General features: G+C 50.0%; 1 protein-coding gene across 5 annotated transcripts in view; it reads right to left on the bottom strand.

Moving 5' to 3' along the window:
• The window catches only part of SLC8B1 (solute carrier family 8 member B1), a 34,595-nt gene that overhangs the window by 1,306 nt on the left and 9,700 nt on the right, over positions 1-23,589 (bottom strand). For 3 of the 5 annotated variants that reach the window (XM_084995507.1, XM_084995509.1, XM_084995508.1), the window contains exons 4-16: positions 19,629-19,781; positions 19,490-19,542; positions 19,283-19,341; positions 19,031-19,135; positions 18,770-18,937; positions 17,545-17,652; positions 14,615-14,674; positions 14,247-14,377; positions 12,320-12,461; positions 8,344-8,442; positions 5,665-5,818; positions 4,798-4,878; positions 3,360-3,424 (exon numbers count right to left, since the gene is read on the bottom strand). In XM_084995507.1, coding sequence (XP_084851633.1) covers positions 3,360-3,424; positions 4,798-4,878; positions 5,665-5,818; positions 8,344-8,442; positions 12,320-12,461; positions 14,247-14,377; positions 14,615-14,674; positions 17,545-17,652; positions 18,770-18,937; positions 19,031-19,135; positions 19,283-19,341; positions 19,490-19,542; positions 19,629-19,781 — 1,378 coding nt within the window. Of the gene's footprint in view, positions 1-3,359; positions 3,425-4,797; positions 4,879-5,664; positions 5,819-8,320; positions 8,443-12,319; positions 12,462-14,246; positions 14,378-14,614; positions 14,675-17,544; positions 17,653-18,769; positions 18,938-19,030; positions 19,136-19,282; positions 19,342-19,489; positions 19,543-19,628; positions 19,782-21,128; positions 21,263-23,589 lie in introns of those variants that run through there. The other 2 variants (XM_084995511.1, XM_084995510.1) reach the window with 2 other exon arrangements.

Here is a 23,589-nt window from a genome sequence, read left to right on the forward strand (position 1 = left end):
GGAAGTAAGATGTTATAAGCCACCTAGTATGCAGTAATTTGTCATGACATCCCTAGGATATGTTTTATACACACACACACACACACACACACACACACTACATGCAGTTTTATACACACACACACACACTACATGCAGTTGTTGAAAAATTCCCCAGCAATACAGAAGAGTAAAAGCAAGTAAAATTGCGCCCTCCCCGCCTCTCCCCGCTCCAGACTTAGCATCTATCTAACATACATGGAAAACTTAATCCTAGGTACTCCCCTAGGTATGTGACACTCACCATGGTGTTTTATCTCCCTGTCACCTAAGGGGACTGAGATGAGTGTCACCAATCCACAGTGGAGGAAACCGAGTACAGCTGACCCTTGAACAGCACTGCTTTGAACTGCATGGGTCCGCTTGTATGCAGACCCATGTACTATAGTACCTGGTTTGCTGGGGCTTTTTTAGGGCCGCACCTGATGCAAACAGAAGTTCCCAGGCTAGGGGTCGAATCAGAGCTGCAGCTGCCAGCCTACACCACAGCTGCAGCAACACTGGATGCAAGCCACATCTGTGACCCACACTGCAGCTTGTGGCAATGCTGGATCCTTAGCCCACCAAGTGAGGCCAGGGATTGAACCCACATCCTTATGGATCCTAGTCGGGTTCTTAACTCCCTGAGCCACAATGGGAACTACCTATATTTTCATTTCACAGTCTTTTAAGCACGGGGGAAAAGTTTGTGTTCAATGAGAGATGTGGAATCAGAAGAGCTAGGGTTTGAGTCATGATTCTATCCAAACTGTTTCAGCCTCCTGCCCCTGGGCAAGTCATTTATCAATTCCTTTGCTTTTGAGGCAAAGATGGTGTGCAGATTTGTGACGGCGAGGGAAAGTCAGTGCCCCCATTCCCATATTGTTCAAGGATCAACAGTAGTACGTGACAGAACCCAAATCCAAGGTCCAAGCTCTTACACTCCCCTGTCGACAGTTCTACACACAGATGTGTGGGTACACACATGTACACAGAGGCCTGTCCATCTGACATCAGAGAGAGGATCACACAGTCGGCACCTGTTTAAGAGCAACCTGTTTTTCAGCCAACAGTACACCATGGACGTCCTTCTATGATGAGCTCTCAGGAGGCCTGCCTTACGCAATTACCAGCAGGAGCATTTCCTAAACTCAGCACAAAGGCGGTGGAATGCAGACACAGACATACAGACACACACACACTCCATGGGGAGCCAGAGAAAACAGGGCTCTCAGGGGGCCAACCCTAAAGCCTAATCATCTGGAGCTGCCTGAGAAGGGAGAATGAAAGGAACCTACTAAACCCACGAAGAGCATAAACAAAATGTGCAGACGGAGGGTGCTTACCCTTTAAAAAGCAAACTTTTCAGGCAGTAAGTAGCTATTGGCTATGGGTGTGGCCACTGTGAAAGGCTGGCCCTGCTGCCAGTTAAAGACACAAGTCAGGAGTCTATTCAAGGACAGCAGCCTCTTAGAGGAAGAGGTGGGAAACTTTGTTCCCACTAAAGACATCATTCGGCCTCACATTCCAAGGGCTTTCAACACGCTAAGTATTAAAACCATCCCCTGGGCCACATCCTCCCTTCTATCTTCCTCTTTTCCCAGGTTTGGCTTCTGAGGCCAAGTCCTTGGGAATCCAAACTTGGGGCCCGAATCTGGTTGAATCTGCCTTGCACCCAGGGCTGTTTGCCCTGCACACTATTTCCAAAGAGAAAAGTTCACCTAGGAATCGCAATTTCTTCTCATCTAGAAGGGCTGGACTATCAGTCCACACAGGCCCCCACCTGAATCATCCACATGCTTCCAATACCTGCCTGGCCCCCCACCCAGAGAAGTATTTGTTTTCAACCTTATTGGAGGGAGTTCCCGTTGTGGCGCAGTGTTAGTGAATCTGACTAGGAACCATGAGGTTGAAGGCTTGATCCCTGGCCTCACTCAGTGGGTTAAGGATCCGGCCTTGCCGTGAGCTGTGGTGTAGGTCACAGACATGGCTCAGATCTGGTGTTGCTGTGGCTGTGGCTTAGGCTGGTGACTACAGCTCCAATTAGACCCCTAGCCTGGGAACCTCCATATGCCGCAGGTGCAGCCCTAGAAGACAACAACAACAAAAAACAAACCTTATTGGAAAAAGTGTTTCTCAAGTGTCCTAACCTCCATCAGTGCCCACAGAGTGTATTCATGGTGGCTTAATGGTAACGAACCCAACTAGCATAGATAGAACTCAAGTTCAATCCCTGGCCTTGCTCAGTGGGTTGAGCATCCGGCATTGCTGTGAGCTGTGGTGTAGCTCTCAGATGCAGCTTGGATCCTGTGTTGCGAAGACTCAGATTCAATTCCTAGCCTTGCTCGGTGGGTTGGGGATCTGGCATTGCTGTGACTGTGGTGTAGGCCAGCAGCTGCAGTTCTGATTTGACCCCTAGCCTGGGAACCTCCATATGCCGTGGGTGTGGCCCTTTTAAAAAATGCAGATTTCCAGGCATGCACCCTGTGGTGCAGTGGGATCAGTGGCATCTCTAGAGCTCTGGAACACAGATTCAATCCCCCAGTCCAGCACAGTGGGTTAAGGATCCAGTGATGCCGAAGCTGTGGCATCGGTTGCAACTGTGGCTCAGATCTGATCCCTGGCCTGGGAACTCTATATGCTGTGGGGTGACAAAACAGAACAAAACAAAAAAAAGACGCATGTTTTCAGCCCCCAGCCCCCTGAAATGCCAGGTCAGGAGGTCTTGTGCACCCCCAGGAAATCCCTGGGTGCCCTTGAACCCACAGAACCATTGCTGCTCAGTGCATTTCAGAACCTTCTCCAAATCTATGGAGCTCCCTGCTTCTGGGGGCTCTCGCCCACATTCTCTCATCCCAACTTGTCCTCTCTGAGCAGTTGTGGGATAAGGTGTTCAGCCTGGCCCTTACATCATCTACACTTATCCAGGAAGCTTGTTGTGGGGGGGATATCAACCTCATTTCACAGGTGAGAAAACTGAGGCTCAGAGACTCTCAGACTCCTAATACACTCACAGTCATGCAGCAAGACTCCAGTGATGGGACTGGGATCCCGATCCTGGGCCTTCCTGCCCCTTTCCCTCAAAGCTACATCTTGATGACTCTGAGATCTGGCAAGGAATTCCTCCCCCTTTTTTAACCAGTACGTGCAAAATATTTTTAGGACATTCTACAAATCAGACTTGTCACAAATTCGGACAAGTCTTCTCCCCAGTAAGTGTAATCTACTGAGAAGTGAATGGTCTCCCGGGCAGAGGGGAGGTGGAGGAGGGCAGAGGCACAAGAGGAGGGTGAGGTAGCGCCTTATGAGGAAGTCCCCTGCAGAAGCATCTGGCTACTCACCTTCACTTCCGTGTGGCCCCTGGAGATCTGAAGTAGGCAGCCCAGCCCCACGCCCACCAGGATATCTGCAGCCCAGCTCAGGAAGTTTGCTGGAACATGCGCCCCATAAGCCCAACCACACAGCCCATGGGATTTCTTTCTGATCTCTGCCTGTGCTCCCACCTCCCCCAGCACCCTGTTTAAAAAAAAAAAAAAAAACCTATATAAGGAGACTCTATCCAGTTTTTGCTCCTCTAAGAAAATGTCCAGTGCATATTTTGCCTCAACCTGGAAGGATCACAGGAGGTGACAGAAACACTTGGTACCTGGTAGGCACTCCAAAGATGGAGAAACAGAGATGAGACAAAGTGACTGCCCACAGTCCATTGGGTGACTAGTGACAGAGCATGGCTCCCGGTCACCCCAAAGTGTTGTTTGGGGGACACCGCTCCAGCCTGGGTGCCCTCCTTCTTACCCCAATCTAAGAGGTCAGGAGAGGCCACAGCCCTAAAGCCAGGAGCAGGTCACAGGGGGCACCTGCAAGGGACAAACGGCAGGAGGTCTGACACATAGTCTCTGCCAGTTTGGACTGTGTTGTGCCACCTAGCAGCTCACCCTGCAGTCTTTTCGCTGTGACACTCAGGGAGAACTGCCCTTTAAGTGCCTTTAAATAACTGCTTATTTCACCACCAACACTATATACCACTTGCTGCGTATCTGCCGTGCACTGGTCACGGTACCCTGGGTGCTTTACTCATCATCAGTCCGCAAGCCAACCCATTTCTAATTTGCAGAGGCAACTGCTGAGCAAGAGGAATGCAAAGCCCTGAGATCTTGCAGCTATAGCACGTGGTGGCACTGGAACCCTAGACTGTCAGGACTCGAAGCCCTGTTTTTGTCACAGCCCCAGGCTGCCTGACCCTGTCTTTTCTACATAGATCAAGGGGTGGCAAATTAAAGCCTGCAGGGCAATCTGGCCCACTGCCTGCTTTTTATCAATAAAGTTTTATTGAGACACAGTCACACCCATTCACTTACATATTGCCCATGGCTGTTTTCCATATCACAACAGCTGAGTTGAGAGGTTGCCAAAGAAATCCTATGGCCCCTGAAAATCTAAAATACGTTCTGGCCCTTTAAGAAAAACATCTGCCAACCCTGACATCTATAAGCAGAGAGTGTGGCCACCTACAATAATTCCTCTGCCTAACAATAAAAACATTTGCCATCGCTGCTGTTTTCCGGGTGCCAAGAACTTCCGTCACTTCATTCAATCTTTACAATAACCTAAGAGGTCAGTCTCCTCAATATCCCCGTCTTATAAATGAAGGAGCTGAGGCTCAAGCAGCCGCATCATCTGCCCCAGGTGTTCCAGTGAAAACCAGACCCGGGGGAGGGGGGGACATGGAGCACACCCTTGGCTCCAGCACTGAGGGGAGGGCAGCCCCAGAAAGGATACTGAAGATGATGCCACCGAAACAGGCTGAGAACGCCATCCTTGGGTAGCCCTGGCGAGCCAGCGTGAAATCTGAGAAAGCATCTGCATGGAAACGAGAAGGCTTTGAGTGGTGAGAGACTCCCCCTGGCTCTCCTTGACCACTCACACCTTCATTCTCACTCACAGTTATTCAGTCAACAAACACTGATGAATGTCCATGTGGGTCTGGCACGCAGCTGAGTGCTATGGGAGGCCGCAGTGTCCCATAAAGCAATACTCCCTCCTCAATTCCTTTTCCCCCCTCTTTCCTACCAGGGGTGACTTTGTGGGTGTGACATACTACCACCCATCTTTCACCTGTGTCCTGTCTGCTGCTAGTACACACCTCCATCCAAATTAGGAAAAGGGGCCCAAAAGGTGAGTGGAAGGAGAGCTAGATTTTGGGCCCCCTGACCTCTTGTCAGGATGCCTTGGGCAGTGTACAACCTGACCAACCCTACCTGGCAGCTGCAGGGAAGGAAACATGTATACATGAGTAAATGCCTCCCCTTGTCACACACCCACAGACACATTCAGCCTGGTTGGCTGCAATGAGTTCCACGTGTGGCCTGAACTCTGGAGAGTGTCCGTGCATCAGAGAGCAGGGGAGAGGCTAGGGCTTCTACAGAGTCTCCTGGCTCAGGTCCAATCCAGGCCATCCCACCCTGATGCCCAGTGATGGTTACTCCAGAATGACAACGGGCACTGAGCACCTGCTCCGGGCACATGCCCTGGACACCTCTTTCCATGTGCAATTCTGGCTGGGGGAGCAATGAGCAGTGATGTGACTGTGCTCATCCCAGAGGCCACCTGCGCCCCCGCCCCCACCCGGTCCCGGCCCCAAGTCACCTCCAATGCTGTTCCCCCAGGCCAGCAGTGTGAGCCCCAGGACGGTGTTGCTCAGCCAGAAGACCACACCCAGAGACCGTAAGATGTTCACCACCTCTGTGGCAGCTGCATTGATCCACAGGGCACTGGTCAGGAAGCCCAGGAAAGCAAAGAGCTGGGGGAGGGGGTGGAACAGTGCGCTGATGGAACTAAGGCTGGCCCCCAACAGGGCCACAGCCTCAGTTCCTTAGCTATAAAATGGGGCAATAATAGTATCCACCTTGTCAGACTGTCATGAGAAGTTAGAGCCTGGCATATGTATAGTAAGTGCTCAATTAAATGTTAGTTTAATATTACTATTTTGTCAAGAGGGGGAGTTCCCACTGTAGTACAGTGGGTTAAGAATCTGACTGCAGGAGTTCCCGCTGTGGCACAATGGGATCCATGGTGTCTTAGGAATGTGGGGACAAAGTTTGATCCTTGGCCTGGTACAGTGGGTTAAGGATCCAGCATTGCTGCAGCTGTGGCTTAGGTCGCTACCACAGGTCAGATCTGATCCTTGGTCTGGGAACACCATATGCTGTGGGGTGGCCAAAAAAGAAAAAAAAAAAAAAAAAAAAAGAATCTGAATGCAGTGGCTCAGGTCACTGTGAAGGCTTGGGTTTGATCCCTGGCCCAGTGCAGTGGGTCAAAGAAACTAGCGCTGCCACAGCAGAAGTGTAGGTTGGAGCTATGGCTTGGATTCAGTCCCAGGCCTGAGTACTTCCATATGCCGTGGGTGCGGTCATTAAAAAAAAAAAACAAAAAACAAAAACAAAAACTATTTTGTCAGGAAGGGGTTAATCATAGCTTTCATCAGATTTCAAGTCTACAGGCCAAAAGCCACACCATCACCACAAAAAGAAACTCCATACCCTTTATCAGTCACTGCCTATCTAACCCTCCTCCCAGCCTCTGGCATCCACTCCTCTACCTTCTGTCTCCATGGATTTACTTTTCCAGACATGCCACAGAAGTGGCCTCATACAATCCATGGTCTTTTGTGACTGGCCTCTTGCACTTAGCACATGTTTCCAAGGCACATCCATGTTGGAACAGGTGACGGTACTTCAAAGATAGTTAAGAAACACCAGCTAAAACCAGTTCTCTAAATAATCAATGTGCTAAAAATTCATCTTGCTTTGGGCTGGTACATCCATCCAGAGTGTCTGAAAATAAAAACTATAATTTTCACCCAACCATCCCCCAAAGGAAGGCAACCTTGCAATAACTGATGTGCATTTTGCCTAAGGTAATTTTTTTGTCTCCCTCCCTTCTGCCTAGAAAAGTCTTTCCCTTTGCACAGCTCCTTTGAGCTCCTTTCTTTCTGCTAGTTTGGATCCTGCCTGAATCATGAATCTTCGAATAAAACCAATAAAAACTTTAAAATAAAAAAACCCCTAATTTTAAAAATCAATAATTAGTAAAAGAAAAAAGAAAGAAAGAAAATGTAAGGAAGCTTTGGAAGAAAAAGTCTCTGGACAAACGGCTAAAAATTCTTTAACAGAGTGAAGAGAATGGAAAAAAACACTCCCCAAGGCCAAACAATTTCATCACTGGGGTGTGACTCTTAGGAACCCACATGCTTCCTGGTTAGGGTGATGGACAAGCTGGTAGATCTTCAAAAAGGTAAAGAGTTCACATCAGACTCAGCACTTCTACTCCCAGGAATATGCCCGGGAGAAATGAGAGAATTATTGCCACTCATAAAAAAATGTAAACCAATGGTCAGGGCAGCATTATTCATAATATCTAAAAAAGTGGAAACCATCCCAGCATCCATTCATGGATGACTGGGTAAATGACATGTGCTATATCTGTACCATCAAATAGTGTTTGGCCAGGAGAAGGAATGAAGCACTGCCACGCACTACAACATGGATGAACCTTGAAAACATTTTGCTAAGTCAAAGAGGGCAGTCACAAAAGAGCACCTATTGTACAATTCCATCTCTCTGAAACACACAGAACAGGGACATCTAGAGAGACAGAAAGCAGATGCATGGTGGCCAGGGGACGTGGGGGGGGGTGCGGAGGGACTGCTACTGGGGACGGGTTTCTTTGGCAGGTGATGAAAATACTGTAAAATTGTGGTGATGGGTGCCCAACTCTCTGAATACAATAAAAACCATTAATTCGTACCCCTCAAATGGGTGACTTGTATGGTGTGTGAATTACAGCTCAATATAAAAAAAAGCTGTTACCAAAAAAAAAAAAAAGAGGACCCTGCACAGGCACAAACCCCCTGAGAAGTGGCTTTTTTTTTTTTTTTTTTTTGGTCTTTTTTGTCTTTTTAGGGCCACACCCATGGCATAAGAAGATTCCCAGGCTAGGGGGTTGAATCGGAGCTATAGCCACCAGCCTACACCACAGCAACGCAGGATCTGAGCCGCGTCTGCGACCTACACCACAGCTCACAGCAACCCCGGATCCTTAACCAACTGAGAGAGGCCAGGGATCAAATCCACAACCTCATGGCTCCTAGTCAGATTCGTTTCAGCTGCACCACGATGGGGACTCCCGAGGTGGCTTTAAAGACCTATCATCGCAGAAAGTGATTAGTGGCCAAACTGTCCAGGACATTAGCCCAGGAGACCTCAGTGTCCCCACCCCGACTTAGAGAGTCCAGGGTTCTTACCCAGTGAAGCCTGGGGGGCTTACTGTTGGATGTGGCAAAAAAGGTCACTGCAGCCAAGGCTGTGCCCGCGATCACCACCACGGCCCAGACAGGAAAGAGGCCACCTATCTCATAGACGCCATCTGCAGAGGGACAAGAAAAGGAGCTGGTACCTCCCCCTGGAAGCCCTCCAGGAAGGACTGAGAGGCTGTGGAGAGGAGACTCGTGGTTAAAATGCACAGATAAAACTCGATTATTTGGATGTAGACACCTCTTATAAGCCCAGCCTTGTCTTAGGCATTTCAGGTGGACAGAGAAATTAAAAACACAATCCCAGGAGTTCCTACTGTGGCTCAGCAGAAACGAATCTGACTAGTATCCATGAGGATGTGGGTTCAATTCCTGGCCTCACTCAGTGGGTTAAGGATCCAGCATTGCCATGAGCTGTGATGTAGGTCACAGACGTGGCTTGGATCCTGTGTTGCTGTGGCTGTGGTGTAGGCTAGCAGCTGTGGCTCCAATTTGACCCCTAGCCTGGGAACTTCCATATACTGTGTGTGTGGCCCTATTCAAAAAAAAAAAAAAAAAAAAAAAAAAAAAGACACAGTCCCTACTCAAGCTACTTACATCAGAAAAGACATATAGAAACCATTCTCCAAACTTCTGTTGTGGAACCAGGCAGAATGGCTAAGACTACTCACCACCACTATCCTCTCCCATGCTCGTGGCAGACATTGCTAATCAACCACTATGCTTTAGTCCAGCTGAGCTGCAAGACAGCACCTTCCAGCCAGGCATTGGCAATGGATGGGCATCACTCCATGAGATGAACTGTACATTTGAACCCAAACTTACCCACTGATTCTGGCTCTCTGGAGAAATCCACCCCACAAACCAATCCATTATAAAGTTATGAAGGTTCCAGAGGTTCATAATTAAAACACTGAAGGGAAGAAACCCCGCAGGTAGGCAGAACACTCTAGAATTTCACTACTAGTCTTAAAGGCAGTGGAGGTTCAACTGCCCGGACACAAGTAACAAGATTTTGCTTTTGTTCTTCCTTTAGTCTAGCTCACTGGCTCTCAGACATCAGTGGTATAAGGATTACATGAGGGGCTGTATATATAAGGTCGTGTGCACAATACATCGTGGGAGTTTTTCAAGGAATCATTTTGATGGATGTGACTTTTATTTATAGTGCTGCCTCTAGAACCTGATGCCTGGGTGACAGGTCCTTTCGCTGTATTTCCCAATCCTGTGCAGAGAATTTCAGGAGGTGGCTGGGGCATGGGATGGCCAGGAAGAGCTTCTGGAGTGCTGAGGAGGGGAGCTGAGCTGTAAGCAGAGAAGAGGCACAAGGTTCCACAGGGAGAGGGAGGAGATGGGTGGGAAGGCATTGAGCAGGTTCATGCCATCAACAGCAGGAAAAGGGCTGGGGAGGGTGGCTGGCTCAGGATCTCAGAGGCCTTGACTGATAGCTGGAGGATGTCATCTTTTTCAGAGAGGCACTGGGGACCCATGGAGGTCTTAGACTGGAGGAGTGACTACAACATGTGAAAAGTGGCACTTAAGGAGTTCCTGTTGTGGCTCAGTGGTTAACAAATCCAACTAGGAACCATGGGGTTGCAGGTTTGATCCCTGGCCTCACTCAGTGGGTTAAGGATCCAGTGTTGCCATGAGCTGTGTTGTGTAGGTTGCAGACGTGACTCAAATCCCGCGTTGCTGGGGCTCTGGCGTAGGCTGGCAACTACAGCTCCGATTCGAGCCCTAGCCTGGGAACCTCCATGTGCCGTGGGTACGGCCCTTGAAAAGACAAAAAGACAAAACAAAAAACAAAAAAACGAAACTGACACTTAAGAAAGACAGCTCTGGGAGTCCCTGTTGTGGCTTAGTGGTTAACACATCAGACTAGGAACCACGAGGTTACGAGTTCGATCCCTGGCCTCTCTCAGTGGGCTGGGGATCTGGTATTGCCGCAAGCTATGGTGTAGGTCAAAGATGTAACTGGGATCTGGCGTGGCTGTGGAGTAAGCTGGGAGATGCAGCTCTGATTTGACCCCTAGCCTGGGAACCTCCATATGCCACGGGTGCGGCCCTAGAAAAGACAAAAAGACAAAAAGAAAAAGAAAAAAAAAAAGACAGTTTGGGAGTACCTGCTGTGACTCAGTGGGATCAACAGGGTCTCTGCAGCAGCAGGGACTTGGGTTCAATCCCTGGCTCGGTACAGTAGGTTAAGGATCCAGCATTGCCACAGCTGTGGCGTAGGTCACTACTCCGGCTTGGATTTGATCCCTGGCTGGGGAACTCCAGACACTGTGGGGTGGCCAAAAAAGAAGAAAGGAAGAAAGAAAGGGGGGGAGGGAGGAAGAGTGAGAGAGAGAGAGAGAGAGAAAGGAAGGAAGGAAAAAAAGGAGGGAGGGAGGGAGGAAGGCAGACAGCTCTTCGGGTGGCCTAGAGAAGGATGAAACTTGGCGGTGTTATTGAGAGGCTTGGCTGGTGGACACGGACCAGTCTTTCCCCAGTGTGGACCTGCTGCCATGGATGGTGTAAGGACAGATGGACATAGAATCACACCTCAGAAAATGGATTTCTTCTCTCACTTTAATACATGTAGATGCCTCAAATGTATTGGAAATGATGCCAGTTTCCTTTTAGTGCAAGTGATACAGATTTCTTTCTAATAAATTTAAGTTTAAAAAAGAGAGAGCTGATTTAAGAAAAATATCAAAGATAACAGTATAGGAGTTCCCGTCGTGGCTCACTGGTTAATGAATCCGACTAGGAACCATGAGGTTGTGGGTTTGATCCCTGGCCTCACTCAGTGGGTTAAGGATCCATTGTAGCCGTGAGCTGTGGTGGAGGTCGCAGACGTGGCTCGGATCCTGCATTGCTGTGGCTGGGGTGTAGGCCAGCGACTACAGCTCCGATTCAACCCCTTGCCTGGGAATCTCCATATGCCCCAGGTGCGGCCCTAGAAAAGACAAAAAAAAAAAAAAAAAAAAAAAAAAAAAAGATTAACAGTATAGAGTGGGAGAAAAACCAAGATCATTCCCGAATGACTAATGCTTGGAAACCCCTCTTTTAAGACGCCACAAAGATGGAGAAGCAAGTGCCCAGGTGGAGAGGCCGGGCTTTCCAGTTCAAGAAGGAACAGAGGGCCGTAATAATCTAGACGGCTGGCACCTCAGGGGGGCACCGTTCCCAGCTCTGAGGCCACACAGTGCCCTGCTGGACTCTCCTCCCCTCAGTTCCTGTGTCTCCCCCCCACCCCCCCATAAATTGGAAGGGGAACACAGAGCATTTGGCAGCCTTTTCATCCTGATACTCTTGGGCAAAAGAGCCACTCTCACCCATGCATTTGCTACCAGAGCCCAACTTCCACCTCCAGGAGGTGGCCCTGGGTTGAGGGGCAGGAGCCCAAATGACAGAGGACTGGGCAGCATGAGATACTAAAGTCAGACAACAGGAAGAACCTGAGCAGCAGGAATGAAAAGACACCTGATAAGACTGGGCATTGTCTTAGCCAGAGCAGGTCAAAAAAGGAAAGCCTGGGGCAGGCGAGGGAGGGGGCAGACTCAAATGCCAGTGGGAACCAGCCCGGTCACACAGGTGAGTGAAGTAACCCACCGAGGGCACCCAAGAGGCAACGGATGAGCCTGTGAGGAATTGGTCAGTGGGCACCCACATTAGGAAGGGGTGCCTCTTAGCTCCAGCCAATTTTTACCTTCAGCAACTTGGCTCAGATCTTTTTGAGAAGCCCAACCCTGGATTTTGACATGAAATCCTCAAATTGGGTAATGCAAGCAAACAAGCCAGAGGGCTGTTCTTGGTCCGAGGGTCACCCGGGTGCAGTCTCCATCTGGAGCCAGTAGGACTGGACCAACAGACTGTGAGAGGCTAGCGTCCCTTACAGCGCAAGCACGTATTAAGCACCTGCTGTATGGAAGATTGCCTTGCTGGTCCAGGGCCCCTTGTGTGGGGAGGGAGGAGGGAGGCTGGCCTTGGGGAGGGGATACTCACAGGCCCCCGACTGCAGGGTCAGGACCACGAACAGGGGGCTGATGACCAGGTGCAGGCAGTTGAGAGGCCGTTTCCAGTTCCCATCCTCCTTGTCGGGGTCCATGACAGGGACAGTGAGGAGCAGCAGGAACTCCACGGGCAGCTGTCAAGTGTGGGAAGGCAGGAGGGTGTCACCAGGGAGGCCTGTGCTCGGCTGGCCACCCCTAACCCCCGAGCTCAGTTACTCAAGAACATGGCTCCTGTATCTACTGTGTGCAGGTCCCCAAGCATCTGTATGAGCCACCTCCTGCTGCTGTAACACACTGCCACAAACCCAGCGCTACCATAGCACCCCGTCTGCTAATCCTAACAACATTGAGCATAGGAACTCTGATTTTCCTACCTTCCAGATAAAGAAACTGAGGCTCAGAGAGGTTAGGAAATTTCTCCAGGAGTTCCCATTGTGGGTCAGTGGTAATGAACCAGGCTAGTATCCATGAGGATGTGGATTCGATCCCTGGCCCTGCTCAGCAGGTGAAGGATCCAGTGCTGGCGTGTAGGTCACAGACATGGCTTGGATCTGGTGTTGATGTGGCTGTGGCGTAGGCTGGCAGCTGCAGCTCTGATTGGACCCCTAGCTTGGGAACCTCCATGTGCTGCAAGTGTGGCCCTAAAAAGACAAAAAATAAAAAAAAAGAAAGAAAGAAAAGAAAAGAAAACTTCTCCAAATCCACATAGAAGGGTACATGAAGCCAGGCTACAGGGCTGGCTCTGATTCCACACCTTGTGTTTTCAGCCAGTAACTAAATGAGTAATAATACTTATGATGTGCTTACTATATGCTAAGCACCTGAGTCAGCCCTTTACATAAATTGTCATGACCACTGCGGTCAGCTGGATACTGTTCCCAACTCTTCAATCCCTTCCTGTAACAGAATGACACACCCCGACACTTCCCCACACTTTGTCAAATGACAAGAGTCTGCAGAATCTATCTCCCTATCCCACTGATGTTGAACTTGGCCATGTTACTTGCTTTGCTCAATGGGCTGTTGGTGAATGTGTTGTCAACAGAGGTGTAAAGTGTGCTTGGGAAGTTCGCCTCAGTCCAGTCTCTTCTCCCAAGAAAAGAGCACCCTCCCACTGGCCCCAGAATAAGACGTGGGGCAGACCTGAATCACCAACCACAGCCTGAAGCAGAGTCACCCCTGATGACTCGTAGGCCTCTGAACAGGAATCAACATTGTCATCATAAGTGAATGAGATGTTGGGGGCTGTGTGTTACACAGCATTGTTGCAGCCGTAACTTAGTCATACAACCACGCCTGAAGAAAGGCACTAACGTTATCCCCCACTTCCAAGGAAGGAAACTGTGGCTCAGAGACATGAAGCAACTTGCCCAAGGTCACAATGCAGCCAAAGGCACTGAGGGTATAAATATAGTTCATTACCTGCCCCCTGGGTCTGAGGAGACCTGAGAGCTATCCATGTTGGAGCGGCTACAAGGTGAGACCCCTAAATTTTTTGGTCTGGGTGGTGGAAGGCAGCTGTAGTTGAGCCTCACATAAACCAGCCTGGGTACCCCGCTCGCATGGAGACCTCAGGAGACATTTAGCCCAGGGAAGCAGTGAGGGGTATAGAAAAACTCAATCTCAGCCTCCTTTGGACTCGCTATGACCCGCTCTGTCCCCCTGCCCTCACCTGGTCAGGAGGGGACCCCGTCTCCTCTCTCCACCCCTGGAAAAATGCTCTCCTTCCTCCGTGGGGGGCAGAGCCCCAGCCACGCTCCGTGACTCAGCTTCCCCATCAAGTCCCGGCTCATCTATTTCCCCATCAAGTCCTCAGCTTGGGGTTAGGGTTAGGGTTAGGGTTAGCTCTGCAGAGGGCTGAGGGGCCACTGTCCTGTGCTGGCATGAAGCCTGGCTCCAGAGGTGCCCCCACCCCTTACCTTGAACACCTTGAGAGCCCTCCAGTACGCCGACTTGTTCCTCCACTTCCTGTAATCCAGGGGGTTGAGGGCCTGCACCAGGATCTGAGCCGTGGTCTCCTGGTAGAAGAGCAGCGGCCGGTACTCTTCACCTGCGTGAGCAACAGGGGAGGGGCAGGTGTCTGTGGCTGGAACCAACCCTCCTACCCTTCCCCACAACCCTTGAGAAGAAAGAAAAGCCCAGAGCCTGGGAGAGGAGCAGGGGAACTCGGCCCAGAGCTCAGCTGAGGTGCAGTGAGAGGTAAGGCTGTTTGCTGCCTCATTCCTGGGGCCCATCCCAGAGCTGCCCTGGTTCCCCGACCCCAGCTGCGCATGGGCACTGGACTCACCATAGTCATAGCTGTTGGTATTGGAAGACACCTGATCCTCCTCGGAGTCTGAGAGCATCTCTGTGGGAGAGAAGGGTGTTTCCCATGAGGCAGCAGGGCGCCCGGAACCTCCCATCACCGATCTAGAGTAGAGTGCCTCCAGGACAAGACAGGTCTCAGGGTGCAAGTGTCCACTATATTTTGGGTTTTTCAGCAATTACCCTGCATGCTCATGCTCAGGAATTTTTTTTTTTTTTTTTTTTAGGGCCACCCCTGTGGCACATGGAAGTTCCCAGGCTAGGGGTTGAATCAGAGCTGTAACTGCCAGCCTACACCACAGCCACAGCAACACCAGATCCGAACCACATCTGCGACCTACTCCACGGCTCATGGCAACATCGGATCTTTGGCAACATTGGATCTTTAACCCACTGAGCGAAGCCAGGGATTGAACCAGCATCCTTATGGATACTAGTCAGGTTCTTAACCCACTGAGCCACAATGAGAACTCCACTCAGGAATTCTTACAGAGTAAGGAAGGTCTAACTCACAAAACATTTTCAAATGTAATGATGCAGCAAAAATGCTCCATTTAATAAGGGCATTTGAAGACATAATCCAAACATTTACTGACTTCAATTTTGTACCTTTCAGAATTTGGAAACCATATTTTTCTCTTCTAGTCTGAAACTTTTCTTGGGAGTCCTTGGGAAAAATTAAGAGGCCTGAGCCCTGTAAAGAAGGGCTTCCTAAAAGGAATATGGCCTTCCTCAGGTGAGGAGTCAGACCCAGCCCCTGATTCTGCCTCTGGGTGATTTGGGGCCCATTTCCAAGGCTTCATTTTCCCTTCTGTTCCAGCCTGCTGGGATATGATGGGTTTAAAAAGACAGCTCAAGGTAATATGTGCTGAATTCTGAAGCCTCAGTTGATAAAGAGGGGAAGAGAGGAAAAATCATGGCAGACTCCCTGTAGGAGGAGTCACTAGCACCTGCATCAGGGTCCCAGAGATATGAGAGGAAAGGAGACACTGTTCTGCCCTCTGGAAATTCACAGTTCAGTACACAGAAATATAAGCAAATTAATAACAGAATGGAAAGAGAAAAATTGTACCACGGTGAGTCCAAAGGTTGTGCAAGCCCAGAAGGGACACGGGGGGACCTCTGCACAGCTCCCTCCAGGCTGAGCTCTTAAGTCAGAAGAAAGGCACACCAGGGAGAGGAGACAGCACACACAAAGGCCCAGAGAAAGCCAGGGAGAGTGTGACATGTTCACAGACACAGGGTGACCCTGCATAGCCGGGACACTGAGTTTGGGGTATGAAACGAGTCTGGAGAAGAAAGCCGAGGACCAGGACAAATGACAACAGATCAAATGCAAGCTTTACGGGCTCCTAGGCCAGTAAGGGCCAAGCACATCACGGGAACAAGTGAAATAGGATGCGTGGAGAATTACGGTTTTCCAACATAATCAGGTCTGCAACCATCTGACCCCTACGTGTGTGGGGTGACAACAGAGAGTGGAAGAGACTGGGGCAAACTGGAGAACAACGCCTTCCTCTAAGGGGGAAGCCCCATTCAGCTCTAGTCACTGTGCCAGGCAGGGATGTGGGGCCAGATCATTTCAGGTGTTTCAAGAGATGCCAAAACGTGGGCTTATAAATATCAAATCTTTTCACTTTGAATTGTGGCCTAATTTTTTTTTTTAAAGAACACATTGGTCCCACCACAAAAAACAATACTTCTGTACGAAGAGGTGGTCTGCAGGCTCCTAGATGGGGCCTCTGGCACTGTGGGTAGGGGGTTTGGGGAATAGGGGTCAAGTCCTGGCTCTGCCCCTCTCCAGCACCTATGGCTTGGGAAAGATTTGACCTCCCTGAGTCTGCTTCCCTATAATGGGCCCTACCTGATAGTCTTGCTGACAAGAATAAATAAAATGATACATGTGCCTAGAAGGTAGTGAGCACTCGATAAATGATATGTGTGTATGTATTTATTGGGGGGGGGGAAGCTGCACTCACAGCATATGGAGGTTCCCAGGCTAGGGGTCAGCCGCCAGCCTACACCAAAGCCACAGCAATGCGGGATCCAAGCCATCTGTGGCCTACACCACAGCTCACGGCAATGCTGGATCCTTAACCCACTGAGCGAGGCCAGGGATCGAACCCATCTCCTCATGGATACTAGTTGGGTTCGTTACTGCTGAGCCACAATGGGAACTCCTTGGGTGTATATATTTTGTATATGTGTGTTTTGTGTGTATAGTGCTGTGTATATATTTGTGTATGTGTGTTGTCCTTGTATATGTGTGTGCGTGTTCATATATGAATTTGTGTATGTGTGTGGAATATGTGTATACGTATTTGTGCACATGCAGGTATTTGTGTGTGTGTTGTATAGATATATTTGTAAATGTGTATACACATTTGTGGATGTATATTTGTGTAGTATATACATTTGTATATGGCTCTGTGTATGCCTTTTGTACTAATGTGTGCATGTATTTGCATGTGTGTACGTGTGTGGCATATATGTGTTGTACACATGTGCAATTTAGTATTTGCGTGTGTGTGAGTCGTGGATGTGTATGTATTGTGAATATGCATGTGAGTGTGTGTTTGTGGATACGTGTGTGCATGTATTTGCATGTAATGAAAGCGTCTGAATTTTACCCCGATGATAGGGGATGTATTCCTGGGCGTGAGGGGTGATAGCTCTTAGGGAGGTTTGCTGCAGCAACAGCATGAAGCACTAGTGAACTTGGATGAGCAGGTGATGAGGCGGCTTCATGAACACAAGAAAAAGCACGGAGGTGGGGCCTTGGCAGAAGAAGCAGAGAGAGCAGGAAGAGGAGCTGGGCCCTGGCCAAGGCCCAGGAGACACAAAGCAGTGGTGAAGGGCACAGAGGGTACCAGGCCCGCTGGTCCTCCCTCGGGGGCTCCATTCAGACCTTACCTGGGGTGTCCGGCACGGAGCAGACCAGGGATCTCCTCCGCTGCCACTGGTAGATCCAGGTGCAGAGAACCACTGTGACCACATAGAACACATAGAGGCCTAGGTAACCTGTAAAAAGGGCACAGGCTGTCACCAAGGGGCATCCTGGCTGCAGGACCCAGAGAAGAGGGCGGCCAGTTCTGTTGCTGGCGCCTGGTGGTGGTGGCTGTCTGGGTAAGCCCAGCCCAGCACCAGGAGGTGGCTGGCCATTTCCTGGAGCCCCGACCCCTTCCCTTGGCCCATCTCTCCCTTTCTACCAACTCCACCCTGTCTCCCTTGGACCAGTCTGCCACTAAGGGGTAACACCGGCCCCCAGGACCCAATTCAAGTGCTAAGGGTCACAGTCCTGCTCTGTGTCCTGGGAGGCTGAGCCCTGCAGACTGCACCCCCTGAACCTGGGCTACACTGGGCCAGCCCGCTGAGCCCCGACAGCACATCAAAAGGTGGCAGGAGAGGGTCTGGGGCACTTCTTCCCTGCTCCTTCCCTGCTGTGGTGCTCTGTCCCTGGCAGGGCCTGTGACCCTCCGTAACTCTTGCTCACATTGGGTGGCCCCGGATCTGGGCCTCCAGGCCTCCCCAGGCTCTAGTCACACCATCCTCTGCCTCTACAGGGGCCCCCACTGAAGCTGATCCCTGATGTCTCTGCATCTCAGCATCCTTTGTTGGTTTTCTTAACTCTCTGTAAATTGTCCCTCCATCCACGTCATTTGAACCATCTGCGTGGAACGGATATGCTGCCAGGACCCTGATGGTCAGTCAGCATCCTGGCTACACTGCTTGTTACCATTCAAAATTGTATCCTACTCTTCAGCACAGGGAATTATATCTAGTCTCTTGGGATAGAACATGATGGAAGATAGTATGAGAAAAAAGATGTATGTATACATATGTGCATATATAGATGCATGACTGGGTCACTTTGCTGTACAGCAGAAATTGGCATGACGTTGTAAATCAACTATACTTTAATGAAAAAATAAAATAAGATAAAATTGTAAAAATGTGGAACATCCCCCAACTCAGTCCTGTCCCCTTTAGTTATCTGAACGAGTCCCTATTTTGGCTCAAGCCTGCTTGAGTAGGATTTCCATCTCTTGGAACCAAAGGTGACCCTGAGCCCTGCTGACCACTCCCTCGTGTCCCCCTGTGCCTCCCCCGCATCAGCCCCCACCCTGTGGCTGCTCACCCAGGGCCCACGCCAGCGTGACCCTGCCGAGGTAGAGTGCGGTGAAGACCAGAAACACGGCCACCATGTAGAAAATGATGTCTCTGAGGAAGGGCCTAGAGGCCACCATGAAGGGGCGCAGGATGGCGATGCCACCTGCCACGACGGTGGTGACCAGCACGCCTGCGCCTGGAGGAGAGGACACCGAGCTTGGTCCACCCTGTGCCCCCTCCTGCCGCCCACACCCCCCACCCCCCCACCACGCAACGGGGTCGCTCATACCAAACAGTGCCCCCAAGGCCAGGCTGGCCGTGCGAGGATCTGAGAAGGCCACCAGGGCGCTGAAGATATCCGGGGCACCATTCCCAAATGCCAGGAAGGTGACACCATGGGGACAGTGAGTCAAGGGGCCTCAGTGCAGGGACCCTGCCCACCCAGGCCTCTCCTGGCCATGAGCTGCCACCCTGTCTCCCAGCCGCCTGCCCCAACTGCCGCCCTCCCTCCTTCCAAGGTGCATGACCTGACAAAAGGATACTGCCACATTGTGGGAAAGCTTGAGTGTGGTAGAAATGGCTGACAAGTTAGGGCAGAAACTACGGAGAAAAGGCCAACAGTGAATGTTTCCATAATGAGTGGCTCCTGCCCCCATCCCTCCCCCGAACCCAAGTCATGCCCACGTCAACCTCCGGGGGCTCCATGTTCCCATCTATAAGCTGGACGTGAGCCCTCGGCCAAACTCACAACTTCGCCGCGGTGACTCCCAGAATCAGAAACAGGTAGAGCAGCCAGAGAGCCTGGGTGGGGGGCCGAAGAGGGAAGAGTATTAAGCCCAGCCGGGGCCCCCGGCCCCTCTCACCAGCTCCCTAGGGTGGGGCCTCACGTAGAGGGTGATGGCCAGAGGGAGGAGGTTGGGTGGGAAGTGGCAGAAGATGCCTTCGAGGTAGTCCAGGTAGCCCCCGTCGCTGCGGCAGTCAGGGTTGGTCCGGACGAAGTCACAGCGGTCAGAGGCATTCAGGCCACACACTTCTCGACACTGTGGGAAAGGAAGGGGATATGAGGGGCCAACATGCTGTAGATGGCTGGACCAGCCCCATCTAAGCAGCTGGTGATAACCTCCTTCGGCCTGGTCTCTGAGCCTCCCAGACGCGCCAGGTGCCAGCTGCACACTAATTTTTAAAAATAAGCTTGTGTTTGAGGCTCTCCCATAGTGGCTCAGTAGTCAATGAATCTGACTAGCATCCATGAGGACACAGGTTTGATTCCTGGCCTTGCTCAGTGGGTTAAGGATCTGGTGTTGCTGTGAGCTGTGGTATAGGTCACAGACTCGGCTCAGATCCTGCATCGCTGTGGCTGTGGTGTAGGACAGCAGCTGTAGCTCCGATTAGACCCCTAGCCTGGGAACCTCCATATGCCGCGGGTACGACCCTAAAAAGACAAAAAACAAACAAACAAAAAACACCTTGTGTTTGAAATTAACACAAGTAATTCATGAATACATACATTTAAAACAAAACCAAAAGACAGAGTTCCCTGGTGACTCAGTGGGTAAAGGATCTGGTGTTTTTACTGCTGTGGCATGGATATGATCCCTGGCCCAGGAACTTCTGCATGTTATGGATGTGGCCCCAAAATAAAAAAAACCTCAGCAAAACAAAACAAAAAGAAACAATATAGGCGTTCCCACTGTGGCACTATGGGTTAAGAACCTGACTGCAGTAGCTTAGATCACTGCAGAAGTGAGGGTTCGATCCCACCTCAGCACAGTAGGTTAACGATCCAGCACTGCCACAGCGGCAGCTCGGATTCAATTCCTGGCCATTAAAAAAAAGAAAAGAAAAGAAAAAATATAAAGATCTGGAAATTCCCTCTTCTCATCCCTGCCCTCCATAATCTCACCTCTCTCCAGAGGTGCTACCATGCATGATCAGTTTGAAGCAGACCTTACAGGCATTTCTCAGCTTAATGACATTTATATATACATCCTATTAGTTTGTTTTGTTTTATAGAAATGGGTCTGTCCCAAAGCTCTTGTTTCTGCAACTTAACTTGTACCACTTTACATGGGAGCCATATGTTAATATACTGACACATATAATAATGAAGAGGATGATATAGGCAAAACATTCTGAGTGATTTCTGTATGTCAGGTACAGTGCTAAGAGCTTAAAATGTATCTCAATCTGCACAATGATCTTACAAGGAAGGTACTATTATCATGCTTATTATAGAGATAAGGAGACTCAGGCAATATCTGAGTCCACTTGGTGGTAGAGACAGGACTGGAACTCAGGCAGTTTGAGGCTCTGGAACCCCTTCCTTAACCATCACCACCACCCGCCCCCCACCTCCTGCCTCACTGTAAAGTCTTAGAAGTTCATACCATGGATGATACAGACTAGAGGTAACATTTCCTCACTGACGGGCAGTCGGGTGTGTCTACTTTTTCAATATTGCTGATCATCACTTCCTTGCACGTGACTGAGTACATGTGAGAATATTTGGTCGGCGAGAATTCTAGAAGCGAAAGTGCCGAGTCAGAGTATCCCAGTCTGAGCTCCTCCAGCAGCGACCCAGGGTCAAGGCTTTCTAAGTCAGCAGCATACTGGGAAGGAGTGTGGGACACAAGTTCTAAGAGGGTGAAGTGGGACAGGGATGGGAAAGCCACCTGCAAAGGCTGGTTTGAGACAGTTCCCACCCTCGGCTGGTAATCCCAGGGCAAGGGAGCTGGGGTATGGATACACCCACCTCCTAACAGTCATCAAGTGAGCACTGCCAGGTACTTCTGGTCTACCATGCTAATGGGAGGTTTTGGCGGGGGTGGGGGGGGGGAGAGACACTGGCAACTGCAAGTCAACAGAAGCCCACCAAAATGGTAGGGTCCAAAGGATATAAGCAGGGTCCTGCTAGTGTCTGCTGCAGAGGGAGAATAACTTGAACATTTGATGGATTTTGCCAAAATACCCACCCCAAAGCTCTCCCTATGCACACACCCCCCCCCCAGCAACTGCAAAGAGCAAGCTTTCACCTGTGCCCCCACTGGCTGCGGTAAGTCTGGTTCTAACCAACATGGTGGGAATCTCCCCTGCTGTTAAAATTCCAGGTACCGGGAGTTCCCGTCGTGGCTGAGTGGGTTAAGAACCCGACACAGTGTCTGTGAGGAGGCGGGTTCAATCCCTGGCCTCACTCAGTGGGTTAAGGAGCTGGTGTTGCCACAAGCTGCAGCTTAGGTTGCAGATGCGGCTCGGATCTGGCGTGGCTGTGGCTGTGGTGTAGGCCGGCAGCTGCAGGTACGATTGGACCCCTAGCCTGGGAACTTCCATATGCCATGGGTGCAGCCCTAAAAGGAAAAAATAATAATAAATAAATAAATAAATAAATAAATAAATAAAAGCAAGTTCCAGGGGACATGTAAAGTACCCTTTTTCATGTATTCGTGGCCATTTTTTATTCCTTCTTTAAACTGCCAGTTCTTTCAGTTAGAATGTTTGCTTCTACACAGGCTGCTACATTTAGAACAGATCGGGGATGGGACCCTGCTGCACAGCACAGGGAACTGTATCCAGTCTCTTGGGTGAAAACCTGATGGAAATGGAAGAAAAAAAAAAAAAGGTGGGGTGTGTGTATGAGTGACTGGGTCACTTTACTATAAAGCAAGTTGATTATAAATCAATTATACTTTAATAATAACCAAAAAAAAAGAATGTTTGCTTCTTCTCATTGACTTACAGAAGCTCTTTATATAATGGATAGTAGTTCTTTGCCAGGCTATGCATTTGTTTAGGTGAAGCCTCGACGTTCCCTTCTCAAACTTTTTTTTTTTTTTGTCTTTTTGCCATTTCTTGAGCCGCTCCCACGGCATATGGCGGTTCCCAGGCTAGGGGTCTAATCAGAGCTGTAGCCGCCGGTCTACGCCAGGGCCACAGCAACGCGGGATCTGAGCCACGTCTGCAACCTACACCACAGCTCATGGCAATGCCGGATCCTTAACCCACTGAGCAAGGGCAGGGATCGAACCCACAACCTCATGGTTCCTAGTCAGATTCGTTAACCACTATGCCAGGACAGGAACTCCTCAAACTTTTTGATCAAAAGCTTGTCTGCAGCATCTCACACTCATTAGGACGGCCACTACAGAAACCAAACAAACCAGACCAGAAAATAACAAGTGTTATCAAGGATGGGGAGAAACTGGATCCCTTGTGCAACTGTTGGGAATTAAAAATGGGGCAGCTGCTGTGGAAAACAGCAGGGCAGTTCCCCCCCTAGAATTAAAAATGCAATAACCCAGGGCAGGGGCTGTAATTTTAAGGTCATGACTCTAGTTAACACTGTTAGATGAGAGTTGTTCTGAGAGTAAATCCTAAGAGCTCTCATCATAAGGAAAAACCCTTTTTTTCTTTTGTATCTATATAAAACAGATTTGTTTGTTTTGTTTTTACTGCCACACCCTTGGCATACGGAAGTTCTCAGGCTAAGCGATGAATCAGAGCTGCAGCTGCTGGCCAACACCATAGCCACGGAAATGCCAGATCTGGAGTTCCCGTCGTGGCGCAGTGGTTAATGAATCCGACTAGGAACCATGAGGTTGAGGGTTCGGTCCCTGCCCTTGCTCAATGGGTTAACGATCTGGCGTTGCCGTGATCTGTGGTGTGGGTCACAGACATGGCTCAGATCCCGTGTTGCTGTGGCTCTGGCGTAGGCCGGTGACTACAGCTCCGATTCGACCCCTAGCTTGGGAACCTCCATACGCCGCGGGCACGGCCCAAGAAATAGCAAAAAAAGACAAAAAAATAAAATAAAAAGAAATGCCAGATCTGAGCCAGTCTGCAACCTAAGCTGCA

This window comes from Sus scrofa, chromosome 14 (genome assembly GCF_054392235.1).
Source record: "Sus scrofa isolate SSC_HxYL_T2T_F1_AM1 chromosome 14, Sscrofa_HxYL_maternal_Yorkshire_Landrace_v2.0, whole genome shotgun sequence".
Lineage (NCBI taxonomy): Eukaryota > Metazoa > Chordata > Mammalia > Artiodactyla > Suidae > Sus > Sus scrofa.